Source organism: Tursiops truncatus, chromosome 14 (genome assembly GCF_011762595.2).
Source record: "Tursiops truncatus isolate mTurTru1 chromosome 14, mTurTru1.mat.Y, whole genome shotgun sequence".
Classification (NCBI taxonomy): Eukaryota; Metazoa; Chordata; class Mammalia; order Artiodactyla; family Delphinidae; genus Tursiops; species Tursiops truncatus.
This window is the reverse complement of record NC_047047.1, coordinates 52,641,912-52,657,845: the sequence shown is the minus strand read 5'-3', so window position 1 is coordinate 52,657,845 and position 15,934 is coordinate 52,641,912. Positions and strand designations below refer to the sequence as shown.

Sequence of the window (15,934 nt, the reverse complement as noted above, 5' to 3'; positions counted from 1 at the left end):
TTTCACTTAGCATAATATTTTCATGTTCTATCCATGTTGTAACATGAATCTGTACTTTATTTCTTTTTATTGCCAAATAATAGTCTGTTGCATGGGCATACCACATTTTATTTAGCCATTCCTTAGTTGATGGACATTTAACCACTGGACCACCAGGGAAGTCCCCTGGAAATAAACACCTTTATTAGGGGTGTAGTTTGGTACAGCTTTGCGGGAGTGCAGTTTGATATATCAGAATGTGAAGTGTACTTGACTTTTGACCACATTTCCCATTTCTGGGTATTTGACCTAAGGAGAAAAATTATATGTTGGGGAAAAAAACGTGTCTTTATTTTACCACTTTATAATCTCATAATATCAAAAACTTAGAAATTAACTTAAATGTCTTTCAAAAGGAAACTGGTTAAATAAATTATGATGCAAACGTAAAATATTTAGGTAGTCATTAAAAATGATGCAGGTATAGTATTTTTTTTCCATGGGAATCTATCCATCATACTGAGTAGGGCAAAATGAGATTATTGAATACATCCATGAGAAGATTCCACTTGTGTAAAATATCTTTATGCCTAGAGAGATCTTCCGGAATGATGTCCAAAATGTTAACAGTGATTATATACTAGTGGTGGAATTTTAGGTGATTTTTAAACTTTATTCTTTGAACCTTTTGTATTTAATTTAGTTAAAAATCAACCTCTGTAATTTTGGGGAGAAAATTATAAAACTATTGTAAAAGACTATGCCTTTTAGAAGTCAAATTTTTGTACTCAATCAAGGCTTGATTTTAGTTAAATACCCTTCCCCTATCACTATTTTTTAAAACCTCAAAACCATCTACTAAAGGCATAAAGAAATTCATTATTGTGGTGATTATATTCACTTGGTGTGGAACACTGTCTTGGGCTCTTCCTTCAGAGAATTTTTTTATGTGTTTTAGTCTTTCTGGAGTTCTTTCTGTGTGGAGGTAGGCCAGGTATTAGGACTCTGGGGTCGTGCCAAAGCTAATCATTAGGATCAGGCTAAAAAGGTTCTCCATGTGTTCTGGTTATTAGGATAATTGTTTGGGGTTCACATATTATCTCTTCCACTCTTTTATCCTCCTTTGCAGGAGAAAAACATTAACAACAACTTTCATTTTCTTTGAGATTGTTATGAGTTAGAAGCTGTTCTAAATACATTTCGTATACTTTACTCATTTAATCCTCACAGCAATCCTGTAAGGTTGATATTACAATAATGTTATTTTACAGATGAGGAAACTGAGGAATAGAGAGGTTCAGTAATCTAGCCAAGGTCACTCAGCTAGGGAATGCAGAGCTGGGGCTGGAGCCCAACTGAGTCTGGTTCCTAAGTACCTGTGATCTTAACTGCTACACTCCACTGCTTCCCTGACTTTCCTTCTAAATATGACTACAGACACTTCTTGCTGGTTTAATTTGTTTCTCCCCTCAACTGTCATTTCTACCAGAAATGCCAGGAAGACTGAGCTAGTGAGTACACCTGACTGGACTTTCCTGCAACAGATGCTCTATAGAGTCATTTCTTTGCTGTTTGTATGTCTATCCATTGATTCTCTTAGGATTTTATTTACCATTTCTTTGACATCATCTTCTCTGAAATATTTGCATTTCTTACTCCTTGAAGCTGGAGATTCATCTGGGAAAATTAAGTCACGTTAGGTGTTTCAACTTTGCATCAGGACCCATTAGAAGAGTGCTTAGTACTAAGGCAAGGAACATTCCCTGCTCTTTCCCAAGACCACATGGCATTCTCAGCCCCAGGCGGTGCAGGATGCCTGGTACCCTGCCTGATCTTTAAGTCTGACCACATGGGGAAAACATAATTTTTATAAGGGTATAGTTTATTCAGATTATAAGAGCAATATATATTCATTGTAAAAATTTTTGGAAAATACCAAAAGTATAAAGAAAAAAATTATAAGCACTTGTAATCCTGGGATAACCACTAGAAACTATAATTTCCAAGCATGTCTGTCTTCTCTTAAAACAATTTATATTCATTCATGAAAACTGTATGTCTTCTAAATAAATGATTTACAGATGATAATTTTAGAAAATGCCCCTCCATGGAATTTAGTGGGTAGGATTATTGTTAAATTGAAAGATGTACTAAAGTTGGTGAAATTTAAATTTCTCAATTTTATACTCCAGTTTGATTTTTTTATTGAAGAAATGAAATAATTATGCATATTGAAAAACATTAGTATGGAATCAAACAAAAAGATATAATGACCTCAGTGGTTTTATTTGCTCCTGCAAATGATTTTTCCATTTATTTTTGCTGAATATGAGCTGCATATACAGTTTGTCTTCAGCTGATACTTATGAATTGACCAAAAAGAAGATTCATGTGTACGAGAGTGAGATCTACCTGAAATACCATTTAAAATTTAATTTTGGATATTTGTAATATTGGTTGTTATTGTTTTACTGTTTCGTTGTGACTGAAATCTAGTAAAAATGATTTAGGATATTATCCTATTTTCCTGGGAAAAGAGTTATAATCAACAACAAAAGAAATGCATGTGATATGACGTTACTAGTAATAATTATGGTAAGTTTGAGTCAAGTTGAAATAGCTTGTACTGAACATTATTTTCAAAAAGCCATTTCTTAAGAGAATGACTGTAAGGAGTGTTTGTAGAAGAAACTTCTGTAATCAAAAAGCCTATATCCTCTTGTGTTTTCCAGGCATCTGGCCGGCTGAAGAGGTTTTGGCTTACTACTGCCTCAAGCACAGTGATGTATTCAGGTACAAAGCTGCACCTAAAAATTTGTTTAGCGCACTATGGGTACTGTGTCTGCATCTTAAAGATCTCCATGATTACATTCTTCAAAGTAAACTGTTAAAAATATATATATAAGAAAGGAAGAAAGAAAAAAAGGAAGGAAAGGGGGAAAAGGTCATGGTGAAAACATGTTGCTTCTGAAAAAGAAATCTGAATTGCCTTTGGGTACTAATATTGCACAGCAAGCTTTTTGCTATATGTCAAAGGCTTTTGATTTCCACTCAAGGCATTTTATTTCACTTAGATTTTGGGGAAACAAAAGTGAAGCTTCAATCAATCCTTACCAATTGTGATGGTCAAAAAAAACCATAAAGACATTCTTTAAACTTCTGCTAGGGAAATCACTACAGAACTTTTGATAAATAAATACCCCACAGCTATGATTTAAAGATGCCATCCCACCCTTGATTTTAAAGGTATTTTATATACCCAAGACAATATGTATTTGTAAAATATAAATTACCATTACAGATTCATGCTATGGAAATGAATGTTTTCAACTGTCAATGTGCATTATAGATTAAACCCATGGATGAGATTCAGGAAAAAGAAAAAACTCCTTTTTTAAAAAAATGCTGAAGATGTTTGGTAGACCCAGAAAATATGGGTTTTTTTCATTTTATTCTCATTTTATAAAAGTCATCCAGTATATGCTTCCTGAATAGCCCATTATGATTCCAGACAAGCCGTTAGTGATCATTTTAACAATATATACTTATAAGATTGGGTGTGTGCTTTAACAATATGTATTTACAAGATGGGGTCAATAATATGTAGTTTTTGAAGCTCTATGGGTCCATATTTACCAACCAGTCTGTAATTGCTTTGAACAACTAAATACTCATTTTGTGTATTTCAGAATATGAATGTCCTTGCTTGGCTTCTTTTCCTCCTCTTCCTTCTCTTTTCACCTCTCCCTCCCTTGATTGTCTCTCTCTTTCTCTCTCTCTCTCTCTCTTTTTTTTTTATCCTGTTGAGGAAATAAACTTCCCAAACTGGGAAGAAGAAACGATCTCTTAAAGAGTCTAAACATATAAAGTAAGAACAGGGCAGTATTGAACTGGGCTGCAGAGCTGCCCTAGAAGTCTGGCATCTGCTCATCTCGCTGTGCTTAAGCTTGCCTGGAGCTCCAATCAGCGAGCACTGGGCCAGGGCAAGAATGTCACACATTGAGGGCTGATATTTAGGCGCAAAGAGGAAGGTAAGTGCAGAGTGCCAGACTGCACCCGCCCCCCACCCCACCCCCAGACTGTCAGCTTTAACTCTGAGCTGCTTTACTTGTGAGCGGTGAAGTCAGAGCCCAGTCACTACTTGAGCCTGGGTTTGCTGGCTTAACCATATTATGTCCCTGCATTGTTTATTCACTGTGTTGTGTTGGGGTCAATTGTGATTTAAGTGTTAATTGCTAAATGCTCTTTGTGTAATTGTTCTTTATGGGGGCGGTTCAGCTTTCCAAAATGTTTCAGTTTGTTTTAGAATTTTTTTTTTAAATTCAAGATTGCATGTATTTGTGTGTGTGTGTGTGTTGTGTGTATGTGACCATAATATAGGTATATACACACTCATATATATTCTTCATTTACTTGTCTAACTAACTGCTTTTGAAGGAATGAATGTGGATTAACAGTGTTATCCTTTCCTAACAATTATCTTTCGCTACTCTAGCTAGTTTAGTTCTAAAAGACAGCGCCATTGACAAGGGAAAAAAAGGGAACCTTCTCCGATTTTTCAGCTCAGCGGTGGTAATGTTGCAGTGAACACTAATGAGGGAACCCCCACTGATTTGCCTGCTTTGTGACTTTTCTATTTCATAATTATTTTTAAAACGCAAAACGACATGCGGGAGCCTCGTCATGTCTCCACAGCTTCCCGGTAGCGCCGTTCTTACTGCAGATGGCAATTCCTTCTTGTAACATATATATCTCTCTGACGATTTTCATCTAATTTGTGTGGGTTCTACCATTTCTTTTCTCTCTTTCAGGGACCTTGCTGTGTGTGAGCTAGGGGGTGGCATGACATGCTTGGCTGGGCTCATGGTAGGTCTTTTCTCAATTCCAATCCCATTCAGAGGGAGGAACAAAAGGAAAAATGTTCCAGGGCCTCCAACTGCTGGGTCAGAGAACCGTCAACAGCATCAGCTGCGGTCAAGCTGCCGGGTCTTGAGAGACCTTCTAGATTGACTTACTTTCGGATCATATTGATTTTATGGTTGCCTCGATGAGCAGAAACATTTTACCTCAGTGTAGTCAATATTGCTTGTTGTGACATTCCAGGCCTCGCACAGTGTTTCTTCGCCATAGCGAAAGCATTTTTTTTTTTTTTTCAGATTATAGTCCCATTTGCTAAGATACAGGAATAGCCCGGCGAATCACAGTTGGAGCACCATGATATAGCTGCTAATGTTTTGCCTGCATTATTACACCAACAAACATGATCCAGAGCGCTCAGTAATTAGATTCTTTTGAATTAGATTGGCCATTCAGGAACGTCGTTCCCCATTCTCTGGGTTCTGAGTCATGTATTCAGGAGATATTATGTAGCAGCACAGTGCATTAGACAAGTTTTTATGTCTCTACAAATAAAAGCATATTGTTACACTGATTGGCATTTGACAAACCTGTCGCTCTTACACAATGTGTCAGGGTTACAGCCCAATGTGCGAGCATGTCAAAGCTCACAAAAAAATTACCCTCACAAAGCCATCTGCCTGCAATGCAAAGTTATATGAAGGGCATCAGGCAGTCAGACAGAAGCAAGCTGAAAGGCAGAGTGACAGCCTTGTATGATGGCTCTACTAGATAAACAGAAGCCCACAAATGAAAGCCTCTCAGAATACCATCATCCGCTGTCACAATGCAATTACCGAACAGAATGATAGCAAGATAGAGGCTCCCGCAAATGGAATGATAAAAGTATTGACTGATTTGATTGAATGATTAAAATAATGCAGACATAAAATGAAAAAAGATTGAAGATTGTTACAGAGAAATAGGTGAGGAAGCATGATACTGAAGGCTTGTCACTCCTGTCTTCACTTCCACACAGACAAGCATATTTGCTCATTGTTTGCTGTGCTCCCTTCTTTTTTCAGGTTGCTATTTCTGCAGATGTCAAAGAAGTTCTGTTAACTGATGGGAATGAAAAGGCCATCAGAAGTATCCTTATTCAGATAGAAAACGGGTTTGTTGTGCTCATTCCTTTTTCCCGGCTGAGTAACAATTGATATAAAGAAAGACAGCATGGGGTATTAAAAGAGAGTTCCCCACACACACATGATAAGTAATTAAGAAAAAGTAGAAATATATGGAATTCATTGGATACGACTAAGTGGTTTGTTTTTTTTTAATTTCAATGGATTTTTATAGTCACTTCTCATTAAAGGAGCTTATGATTTGTGGACCACTCAAAGCAATAAGGACGTTTGTTTCATAATAATTTTCAAGCACTCTTGTCCTTTTATTTCCATTGAAATTTGCCGGGATAAAATAAATGATTTAACATTTATTATATTGGATATTGCTTGTAAAAATTAACTTCCAGCTTCATGTTCATTATTACCTTTCTTCCGTTTGATGTTGTATGTGCAGACCATGCAATATTATACCTACTCTAATTCCCGAGGAGTTCCCTATATCTCCTCACTGGAAACGGCTATCAGTTTTTCATTATTTCCTTTTATTTAGGATTATAAAAGCTATCTCTTTTGTTCTGCTATGCTATTAACAGTTCAAACCCCATTATATTAGATTATGCTTTACTAATATGTACACAGAGTTCATGAAAATTGAACTGTACTTTAAGAAAGCAAGCATAATTTGTGGCTACTTTAGCAATCGAGCTGATTTGTTCAGGAGCAGTTAACAGCCGTTAGAAATTGAGAGGAAAAGTGGAGGATATATTTGCTTTGGATTTTTTGGTGTGCCTTCCATTTACATTATGAAAGAGGCAATCTACTTATTTGGATTTTAGGCCCCTAAAATGCCAAAGCAGTTTTGATTTTTGTAAGAGGTAAGCATCCTGCTAGAGCCTATTTTCGATTTTCTTCTTCTGCCTCTGCTATATAATTTTTTTAAAATAAAATTTGCAGTAGCTGTATCAGGCTGCTCAGACAGGAGAAAGGAGGTGCCAGAAGCACAGTAGCTAATATTGTTCAGCGGCACTTGTGTGCTCTACAGAGCCCCACCCAGCTAATTGCCTGACACACTTAAAAAAAAAAAAAAAATCAGGAAGGAAAAACAGCCAATCACAATCTTGGCCTTTCACACAGGGGAAAGAGATCACAAAAGGTGCTTCCTTTTTTAAAATGCAGGATTTTAATCATGATCTTCAGACTGTCGCAAGTTTCTCAAAATATTCCTGAAGATGAGCGATATTGTTTCATTCACTCTGCTTTATTCTGAGTTCTTCCATGCACTGTATCATTTCACTCTGCTCCTCCTCCACATGTCAGGGAACACAGAGAGCAACAGGAAGTCAGGTATGCTGGCTCAGCCCCAGCGATGTTTTTTTGGGGGAAAAAAAAAAGCAGGATTATTGGGAAAAAGAAGGTCATTTTAACCACGGAAACTTTCAGATTGGGCCCAGCAACCTGAGGTCTTTCTCAAGGCAGCAGGTGTCTTATTTAATAGCATCAGAAACCAATTAGAACTTTTATCAAACTATGGGAAGCATCTGTGGTCAGTATGTAAATTTAATTGTACTAAAATTATTGTTGAGCTAAACTACAGAGCTTCCAAAGAAGGGAAGCAATGCTAGTCATTAATTAATGCACCTTTGCTTTAAACAGCAAAGATGCCATGCCAGCTCTTGAAATCAGAGAGGAAATCTCAGATTCTGTACTCACTCCGCTGGCCTTTCAAAGAAATGATTGGTACAGCCCCCTCCCAAGAAAATGGATTTTTAACATTTGGTCCTCAGAAGCTCAGCCCTGAGAGTGCTTTATTGTGCTGGGTTTTACAATGGGTTTAATATAGCAGGGTGCCAAAGGGCAGGAGGGGAAGAACTTTACAATGTAGATAAAGTAGGTCCTTTCAGGATGCAGACCAAAACTGTTAGTGTGTTTTATTTCATCTCTTAGGACTTTCTTGACAGGGTTTAGTTTTTATCATGCAGTTGTTCTATGTTTGTGTGCCTTTTTCTGTTGTAACTAGATCTAATTTTTTTTAATTAAGAGAAAAAAGCATGCATAAAGCCTTAAAAATTGGCAACGTGTTTTTCCTGCTTTTGATACTAATGTTATTCTTGATTTGCTACCAGAGCTTATAACTGGCATTCGTTGTAAGCTGTTTTACCAAGTGAGGTTTATATGAATGAAATATTTGTTTTTCTATTTGTGGGCCCACTTTCTGTAAAATAACAGATTCACTGAATCACATACTGTTGATGCATATAGATTGAAACAAATTCATTTAAAAATTACTGTTTACATCTTTCCTTTAAAATTTTAGGAAGCCTAAATTATATAGCAGTTGTAGGATATTATCCAAAAATTACTTTCTAAAAAGTAAAAGTGGATGTCAACAAAAAAGAGGGAGAAACATTGCCAGAAGCCAGAAAATCTCTAAGCAAAGCTGCTAATTATTCTTAATGGGCAAGATGAGCACATTAAGAAACAAATGAATACATCAGTGAAATGTAATTGAAAATCGACCTGGCAATCACACATCACATCTGAGTATTGGCCTGTATATTATTCTCATCATTTAAAAAATTATTTTTGTTGTTCTAGGCATCTGAATTGAGTGAATCCAACTGAGTCTTACTTCCTAGTCGCTTAAGCTTCTAAGATTGTGATTTTTACCTTTAAAAATAGCATTTTCTGATATTTCCTGTTTATCTTCTGTTATTTCTATTTTTAAAATATATGAGGTAATGAATGGAGGCATTCTGAATCTTTATATCATAGAAGCATATCAACCAGTTGTAAGGTTATTTATTGTCTCCATAAAATGTATCAGACGGATTTGGCTATGTCTTCTAGAGCTCTCTACCTTGAACCTAGAATGCTAGATGTGGATTTGAGATTTATTAAACAGAGATATCTAAAAAGAGAGTAAGACTCGAGGTATAAGGGAATGTTGTTAAATATTTTCTCAGACTCATGGGTATATGTCCCCGAGGTTTTCCTCGGCCTTTAAACTGCACTGCTGGGTCTAACCCAGAGCCCCCTAGCTGAGAGCCCTTCAGATGCTGTTTTATCTGTACCCAAAGGGAACAAAGGATAAATCAGAAATGGGATCATTTGGTTCATCCAGTTCTCGAATTTATCCTAAAATAGTGTGAACTGTGTTCCCTCTTCTTCGGCACAGCCTTTTTAGTGTAATGAAGAAAGAAATCTCCAAGTGCCCCCAGATAATAATTACTCAATAAAGTCTGGAGCTGGTGTTGACAGTGACATAAGAATAGGGGAAAGAAATGGTATACTGAGTTATTACTGATGCCAAGCCTCTTCCAAATCATAATGAATAAAAGTACAACACCTAAGGTGAGCAGCCCTTTCTGGAACACTCACTAATTCACCTAACACAAGTACCCTGCCCTGACCCATCCTTAGTAAACACCAAGCAGGGTATCTGCAGAATATGGTGATGCTTGGTGACCCAGCCTCATGACTCTGACCCAAGCATCTTATCCCCACAATATGCACCATCTGGGTCATGATCTTGAGCTTAGGATTCTCCAAAAATTGGTAAATCTCCTGTGAATTTTAAAGAAGATACCCCTGGCTTAACATTATTTTATTTAACAACATCCCTGACTTGAATAATTAATAAATGAAGCTTCATGTGACTGTGCAGCCTGTGGATGGTTGAGACCTTGGGAACGCCAGGCCATCATCCTGGGTCCAGGCCCCTTCCTCCAATGTCAGTGTCAGCTGTTCTACTATTTACTAGATAGATCCAAAATGGACTCTGTGTGCCTCATATTGGGTAGGAGTTCAACAAATAGCTTTGGAAATTAAATTTAAGTTAGCTAATAAATTAAGCTAATTAATTAATTAAAAGGAATTAAACCACTATTAACTGCATGCCATTTCAAGTGCGAAAGATATAGCAGCGAACAAGACAGACCAAGTTCCTGTTCTTGGAGGACACAGACTATACCTATACAGAGCACATTTATACACGTGAAAAACACTGAAAATCTACAGGGCAGAAGTTCTTTGATTCCTTCCCGTCATTTAAATTCTACAATAAAAGTGTTCACATAATAGTTTTGAGCAACAGGGAAAGGAAATAAAGCTTAACTGCCAAACCTCACTTTAGTTACCATCACCAGCCTCTCATCCCTCCAAAGCTTTTGCCTGAATTTCTGAAAAAGATAATGAATTGACGTGATTTAGGCACCTACTATGTGTTAGGCGCCTACTATGTGCTACTCCATAAGTCTATAAAATAGCTACATCTTTCCTATTCTTGAGGTGCAGCTCAGAGAAGTTAATTTACCCAAATTCACACAGTCGCCAAGTATCAGAACCAGTGCTAGAAGTCAGGTTCACGTGACTTCATAGCTTCCCTGCCACCCCCATTAAACCATCTCTTCACCAAAAACTGGAATGATTTGGTGAGTATCATCTTGCACTGGAGGAAAAGGCTTCTCATCCATAAATGTACAGTTGACATTGCTAACAGAGTGCAAAACGCCTCTACATCGTACTCGCAATTCATATGCGTAATAAGCACATTTAAGAATATTTCCCAGCATTTAAATTAACAAATATTGCCACATCAGTGAGGTGCAATGAAACTAAAGGTAGCATAAACCAAGAAAGTAATGCTTTGTGAATCACAATGTTATTATTTTAAAAATACTTTCTTGCTTAAAGAACAATGCCAACTCTCAAAAATGTATTGACTATATGCAGCTACTGATAAATATCATAATCACTAATTGCAGGAGGAGGCTAATATTTTAAACAAGATTTATATATAATTAGCTTAATTATATTTATGTATATAACATATATAATTTGTTCAAATAACTATTATTATACAAACATATATATATATATATATAGTAAGGATAAAAATCAACTGAAACAAAATTAAGATGGACCCCCGCTCTTGAACCATGCTTTGTTTGAAGAGAAAATCTAGTTATAGAATCCTGATTTCTTTTAGCCACAAGCGTATATCCTAGAGCTCAGAAGTCCAGGTGCCCAGACTAGGAGACTAAAGGTGATTGCTCTGTATCTGTTTAATCAGAAATCACATTAAGGCTTTCTTTGCACCCAGCATCTCCCACTGGAGTCTTCCAGAAGGTGGGTGCCTTCAGAGAATAGGATTTGGTACATGCTGTTGAACACTATCCTGGACAGACTGGCTCGATTTGATTGAATTCCCTTTATTACCCCGAAGTGACACAGAAGAATGAGAAAATCTATTATTGGACACAGCGCCAGCCAGAGGAACCACCTCAGAATCTGACCTAAAGTAAAGGGCGGGGAGCAGAATATCAAAATATATCTCTTAAGGCAATATTTTAATATACTGTGGCCATTTTTTCTCTAGATACTTGTTTTCATATAAAAAACACTTCCTAAACCACAAACTATATTTCCTTCCCAGTTCTAAAAATAAAGCAGCCTAAGTACTGCTGTGAATTTTTTCATTAAAATAAAATTGCTTCTAGAATATAAATACATATTCTTGCTTCAGCCTGATCACCTGGACTCACAGTTTTATAAATTGTATAAAAGTATATAGTGTTAGGATGTTTACTAAAAATTATTAATAGGTTTTCTGAGTTATATAATTTAACTTCCCTGTGACTATTTTATAAAACGTATTACCTCCACTAACAAAATAATATGTTTGGCTTGACAAATTAGTCATGTACTCATACGACGCTACAGGTGTACCTAGCACATTATGGCATGTGGTTTGGATGTCATGGAAACGCTGAGAAGGGTGTGGCCATAGTGTGGGGGAACTTAATCAAAACCAGTTGTCAGCTGACTCTTTACTAATTTTGTTCTCAGAATAAAGACGTCAGCTGTCCTTTTTCTACAAGACATTTCATTTAGAAGACTTTCCTGAAATACTTTCTTCCTGAAATAGACAAAACTGTAGGCCGATGTGTCATTTTAGTTAATCAAAACAAGTAGGCAAATTAGTCTCTTTTATTTTTTTAATGAATGTAATTTAACAGTATTTAATTTGCATACAGGAAAGTTCACCCAGAAAAAAAAAAAAGTCTGCATTATAGCACTTTTGTAAACCTCAACAAAGCCCTTCATTAGGAGACCTAATTGATTTTTCCTACCCACTCCTGGGGGAAGAAAGCTATCACAGTACCTGCTTATTCACTCAGAGAAGAAATGGGTGTGCCGGGTGTTTCAAGCAGAGATTTAGGTTAAAATGTCCTGTGGCTCTGTTCTTACAGGGAGATCTTGGCCAGTGCTTGCTTTGAGCATTCAGGAAATCTGTTTTTCTGAGCAATAGGGGAACATCGCTTGTCTGCTTGGTGTCCTCCCCATGGGCCCAATTTAGTTCAGCTTGCAACCTTCACTGGAATTATTTTATTTCTTGTTTATTTAAACCTTGCTTTATTCCAAAAGAGGGATTTTTAAGGCTTCTTACAGTGACACACAGAATATACCATATAAAATAAAGGAGAAAGCGAGGGCAGTTGGACAGTAGAAAGCCAGGAAAACATCACGAAGGCAGGAATAGGACCGGTAGAGGAAAGATGCGCCATAGAGCACTTGTAGGTGTTCAGCTGAGATCATCCATTTGGCTCTGAGTTGCACAAGGACCAGAGCAAAAAGAGAAACAGGAGCAGTTCTAAGATCTATAGTGTCCAGAAGCTGAAGCAAAACTAGTTGATCTGAAGTCCAGTTTTTCCCAGTGTTGAAACCTGACATGATTTCTCCCATGGGTCCTCATGAAGATGGCGCTCTGTGCTCTGATGGACCAGCTCCTCAAAACATGGCTTCAATAAATATGGCTCTTTTTGTACAAGTCCTTACATGTCAGCCGATGGCCAAAGGCCAGACTGTAAGTCTGTAAAGACAATTCTTCAAGGGGCCTTTCACTTCAGAAGAATTTTCTTCTTCAGTAATTAGTTTTCCCTCAGAGATTCTCCAGCCTTTCTCCATCCTTCCCTTCTCACTTCCCCCCAAGTCTTTCCCTGCAGCTCATCCTCACTCTCCCCACTGGCATTTCGGAGACTGAAAATACTTCAACTTGGAGAGTCTCAGAAGACTGCCATTGCCCTCCCCGCTGACGGAAAGAGGCTGACCTTGGGGCTTCTAGCTCTTTTAAGCAAGTGGGGCCTGGCACCTGTGGCACAGTCATCTTCCCTGGCCAGTGCTTATCACCCTGGGCCTTGACAACGTGCTCCCTGAAATGTATATTTCACAGGTGATAAAACTACAGTCCAGGGAATGAAAAGAGCTTGCCTGTGACAAGTAATTCAACATGTGGTGGCAGAGCCAGGGCTACACCCTCTCCTCCTGCCTCACACGCTACAGCTCTTCTCACCATGCTGATCCCGCGTACAATAAGAATATCGTAGTGTTTGTGGGCCTCTTTCTGGCAGGGAGTCAGTTGACAATCACTGCAGAAGCTTTCTTAACTGTGGCCTATAGACGTGAGAGACATCATCACAAGGAATCAGACGGCTGGTGTGTTTAAGACTGGGAACGTATCAAGCTGGTAAGATACCTTTTTGCATTAAAACACTCTGGTTGAAACTGCTTTTCTCAGTACTATGGATGATTATTAAAACTAACAATAGCTAATATTTATTAAACATTTACTGTGGGTCAGGCACTGTTTTAAGCACTTTAAAAGTATCTTATTTAATGCTTACAAGAACCTGTAATGAAGCAGGCAGGCGTTTTCATTACCTACAATTAATAGATGAGAAAAACTGAAGATAACTATGTTAAACACTGGGTTGGGAATGACTTAAGGATTGAGAGGGTGCAGTATGAGGTTGGGAGAAGCCCAGCCTGGGACCTTCTTGTGAATGGCTCTATTTCACTGGTTCTCAACCTGGTGGAGGGGGGCAATTTTGCCCCAGGAGACTCTTCTATTGTTATAAGTGGGGCAAGGTGGTTGCTACTGGCATCTAGTGGATAGAGGCCAGGGATGCCGCTAGGCCTGTGCAAGACATCCCCACACCCCTCCCCCCAGCGAAGAACTCTCTGGCTCAAAATGTCAATGGAACCAAGATTGAGAAACCCTGTTCTGTTTCATGGTTTTAAAATAGTCTAGGTATTCATTCCCTTTTAGATTCTGTTCCTTCTTATCCAAAGTAGGAGAATTGCTTACCCTCAACCAAAACAATGGTGTTTCCTGTGATGCTACATTTTAATTTTGCCCCGTTGGTATGGACCTAGAGGAATAAGTAATCATTTAGTAGTTTTCACAAGAAATATCTGTATCTGTGTATTTTTCCTTTATGTGTTTAACCACAGACATTATTGGAAGAACAATCTAAGTTTTAATTAATTCTTTAATTACTGTTAATCTGTCATCCTTTGACATTTTGAGTTTTCTCTATGTTTGAGGATGCTTTCCCACCCCAAACTGCTCAGCTTGCAGGGGAACAAAGGTGGATGAATAGCAACAATGCTTAAAAACTAAAGTGGAAAACATACTGGGATGAGGATATGGAGTAGTGATAACTTCTTTTTTCTTATATTAACTGGTGAATATAATGTGTCCATGTACGAATTTTTGAATCCTGCATTAGAATGTTCACAGTAGGCTGATGGCACAGGGGGCAGTATGCTCTGTGTTTCTCAAATAAACGAATAAACCAGTTCTGTTTCGCAGAAAACCTCCAGTAGGTCCAGAGAAAGAGCAATCTCCTACCTGGGTATTCTTCATTCTTAGGACAGCTTTTATTCCACAGTGCAGACTGCCATACCCTTCTGTGGAAGACTTCATTTTTGGATGTGATTTTCAACCTGGTCTTTTAGTTATCAATCAAAAACACATTTTCTATGTTGTCCTCATTTACATTTATTTAATGCTTAAGGTCATTTGTGACCATTTGAGTGTATTTCAGCATATGGAATCAGGGAATAATAGATTTCAGCATCATGCTGTGAAGAGAGATTGTGTTTTTACAAGACATAATGTTGTTTACTGGGTGTTAATAATCACTAATTAATAAACATCTAGAATTCTAAAATGTTGCATTTTGAGGAATAAACATGTCAGGTGTTTAACTTATGGAGTGCAGTAGTATTTTCTATCATCCCTTCATAAAATAATGAAGTTACATAAAGAAGCAAAATGTCATTGTTCAACACAGGGTAGATCCAAAATGCCTTTGTTTCTATTTATTGTTCTCAAAAATGCTATTTCTAATATATTGTTCTGAGATGTACCTGGACATATAGTCTGTATGTCAGTAGTCGTACAGAAACTTCCAAGATGAGGGGTTTTTTTCCCGTCTTTATTTCATATTAATTGTGGTCAGTTTCTTTTTTAACCACCGTAAGCATTTCGTCCAAAGTCTACGAAAGCACGTTGCCAGGAAACAGGTGGATGAGTCAGTCCTTGAAATGCCTTGATCTCATATTAAGGAGCTACTTGACCACTTAACCTTCAAGAAGCTAAGAGGAAACTGCCAACCAATGATGTAATAATCAGCGTTCCCCTTCTATCCACTGCTTTCCCACCCATAACCAGTACAATATGATGAAAGCATTAGCTCCATGTGAGAAGAAATAAAAGGAAACCGTTCACAAAAGAGCTGAGATATAGTTCAATATTCTTTTTTAGTGCCTCAATGCATATGCAGAATTTCTCCTCCAAATTGGAGGTGTGGAATAACAGTAGCGACAGATAACTAAGAGGTATTTACCATAGCTACAAAGCCCACACGTGAGCCAAATATTTCTGCTATTAAAAAGCACTTCAAAGCTTGACATGAAGTTTGTAACAGCTGAATGTCTTCTGTGACTTCATTTGCAAAGATGTAAAGGCAGAAAGGAAAATCGTGGTATGAGAACTGTGAACCTCGGAAATGGTGTTTTTTTAAAAAAAAAAAGAGAGAGAGAGAGAAGGCCCCAGAAATTTGACTGGCGTCCCAAGCTCCTGTTCCCCCTGCTCTGCCAGTGTTCTCAGGAAGCAGCATTCATCCTGCTACCAGCCTCTTCCTTCA

General features: G+C 37.7%; 1 protein-coding gene across 3 annotated transcripts in view; it reads left to right on the top strand.

Annotated features, from left to right (window-relative positions):
* CAMKMT (calmodulin-lysine N-methyltransferase) overlaps positions 1 to 15,934 on the top strand; it is a 403,748-nt gene that overhangs the window by 340,720 nt on the left and 47,094 nt on the right. For 2 of the 3 annotated variants that reach the window (XM_033838634.2, XM_073791396.1), the window contains exons 4-7: positions 2,712 to 2,772; positions 4,791 to 4,845; positions 5,901 to 5,964; positions 13,401 to 13,467. In XM_033838634.2, the coding sequence (XP_033694525.1) occupies positions 2,712 to 2,772; positions 4,791 to 4,845; positions 5,901 to 5,964; positions 13,401 to 13,467 (247 nt within the window). The remainder of the gene's footprint in view (positions 1 to 2,711; positions 2,773 to 4,790; positions 4,846 to 5,900; positions 5,965 to 13,400; positions 13,468 to 15,934) is intronic. The other variant, XM_033838635.2, reaches the window with a different exon arrangement.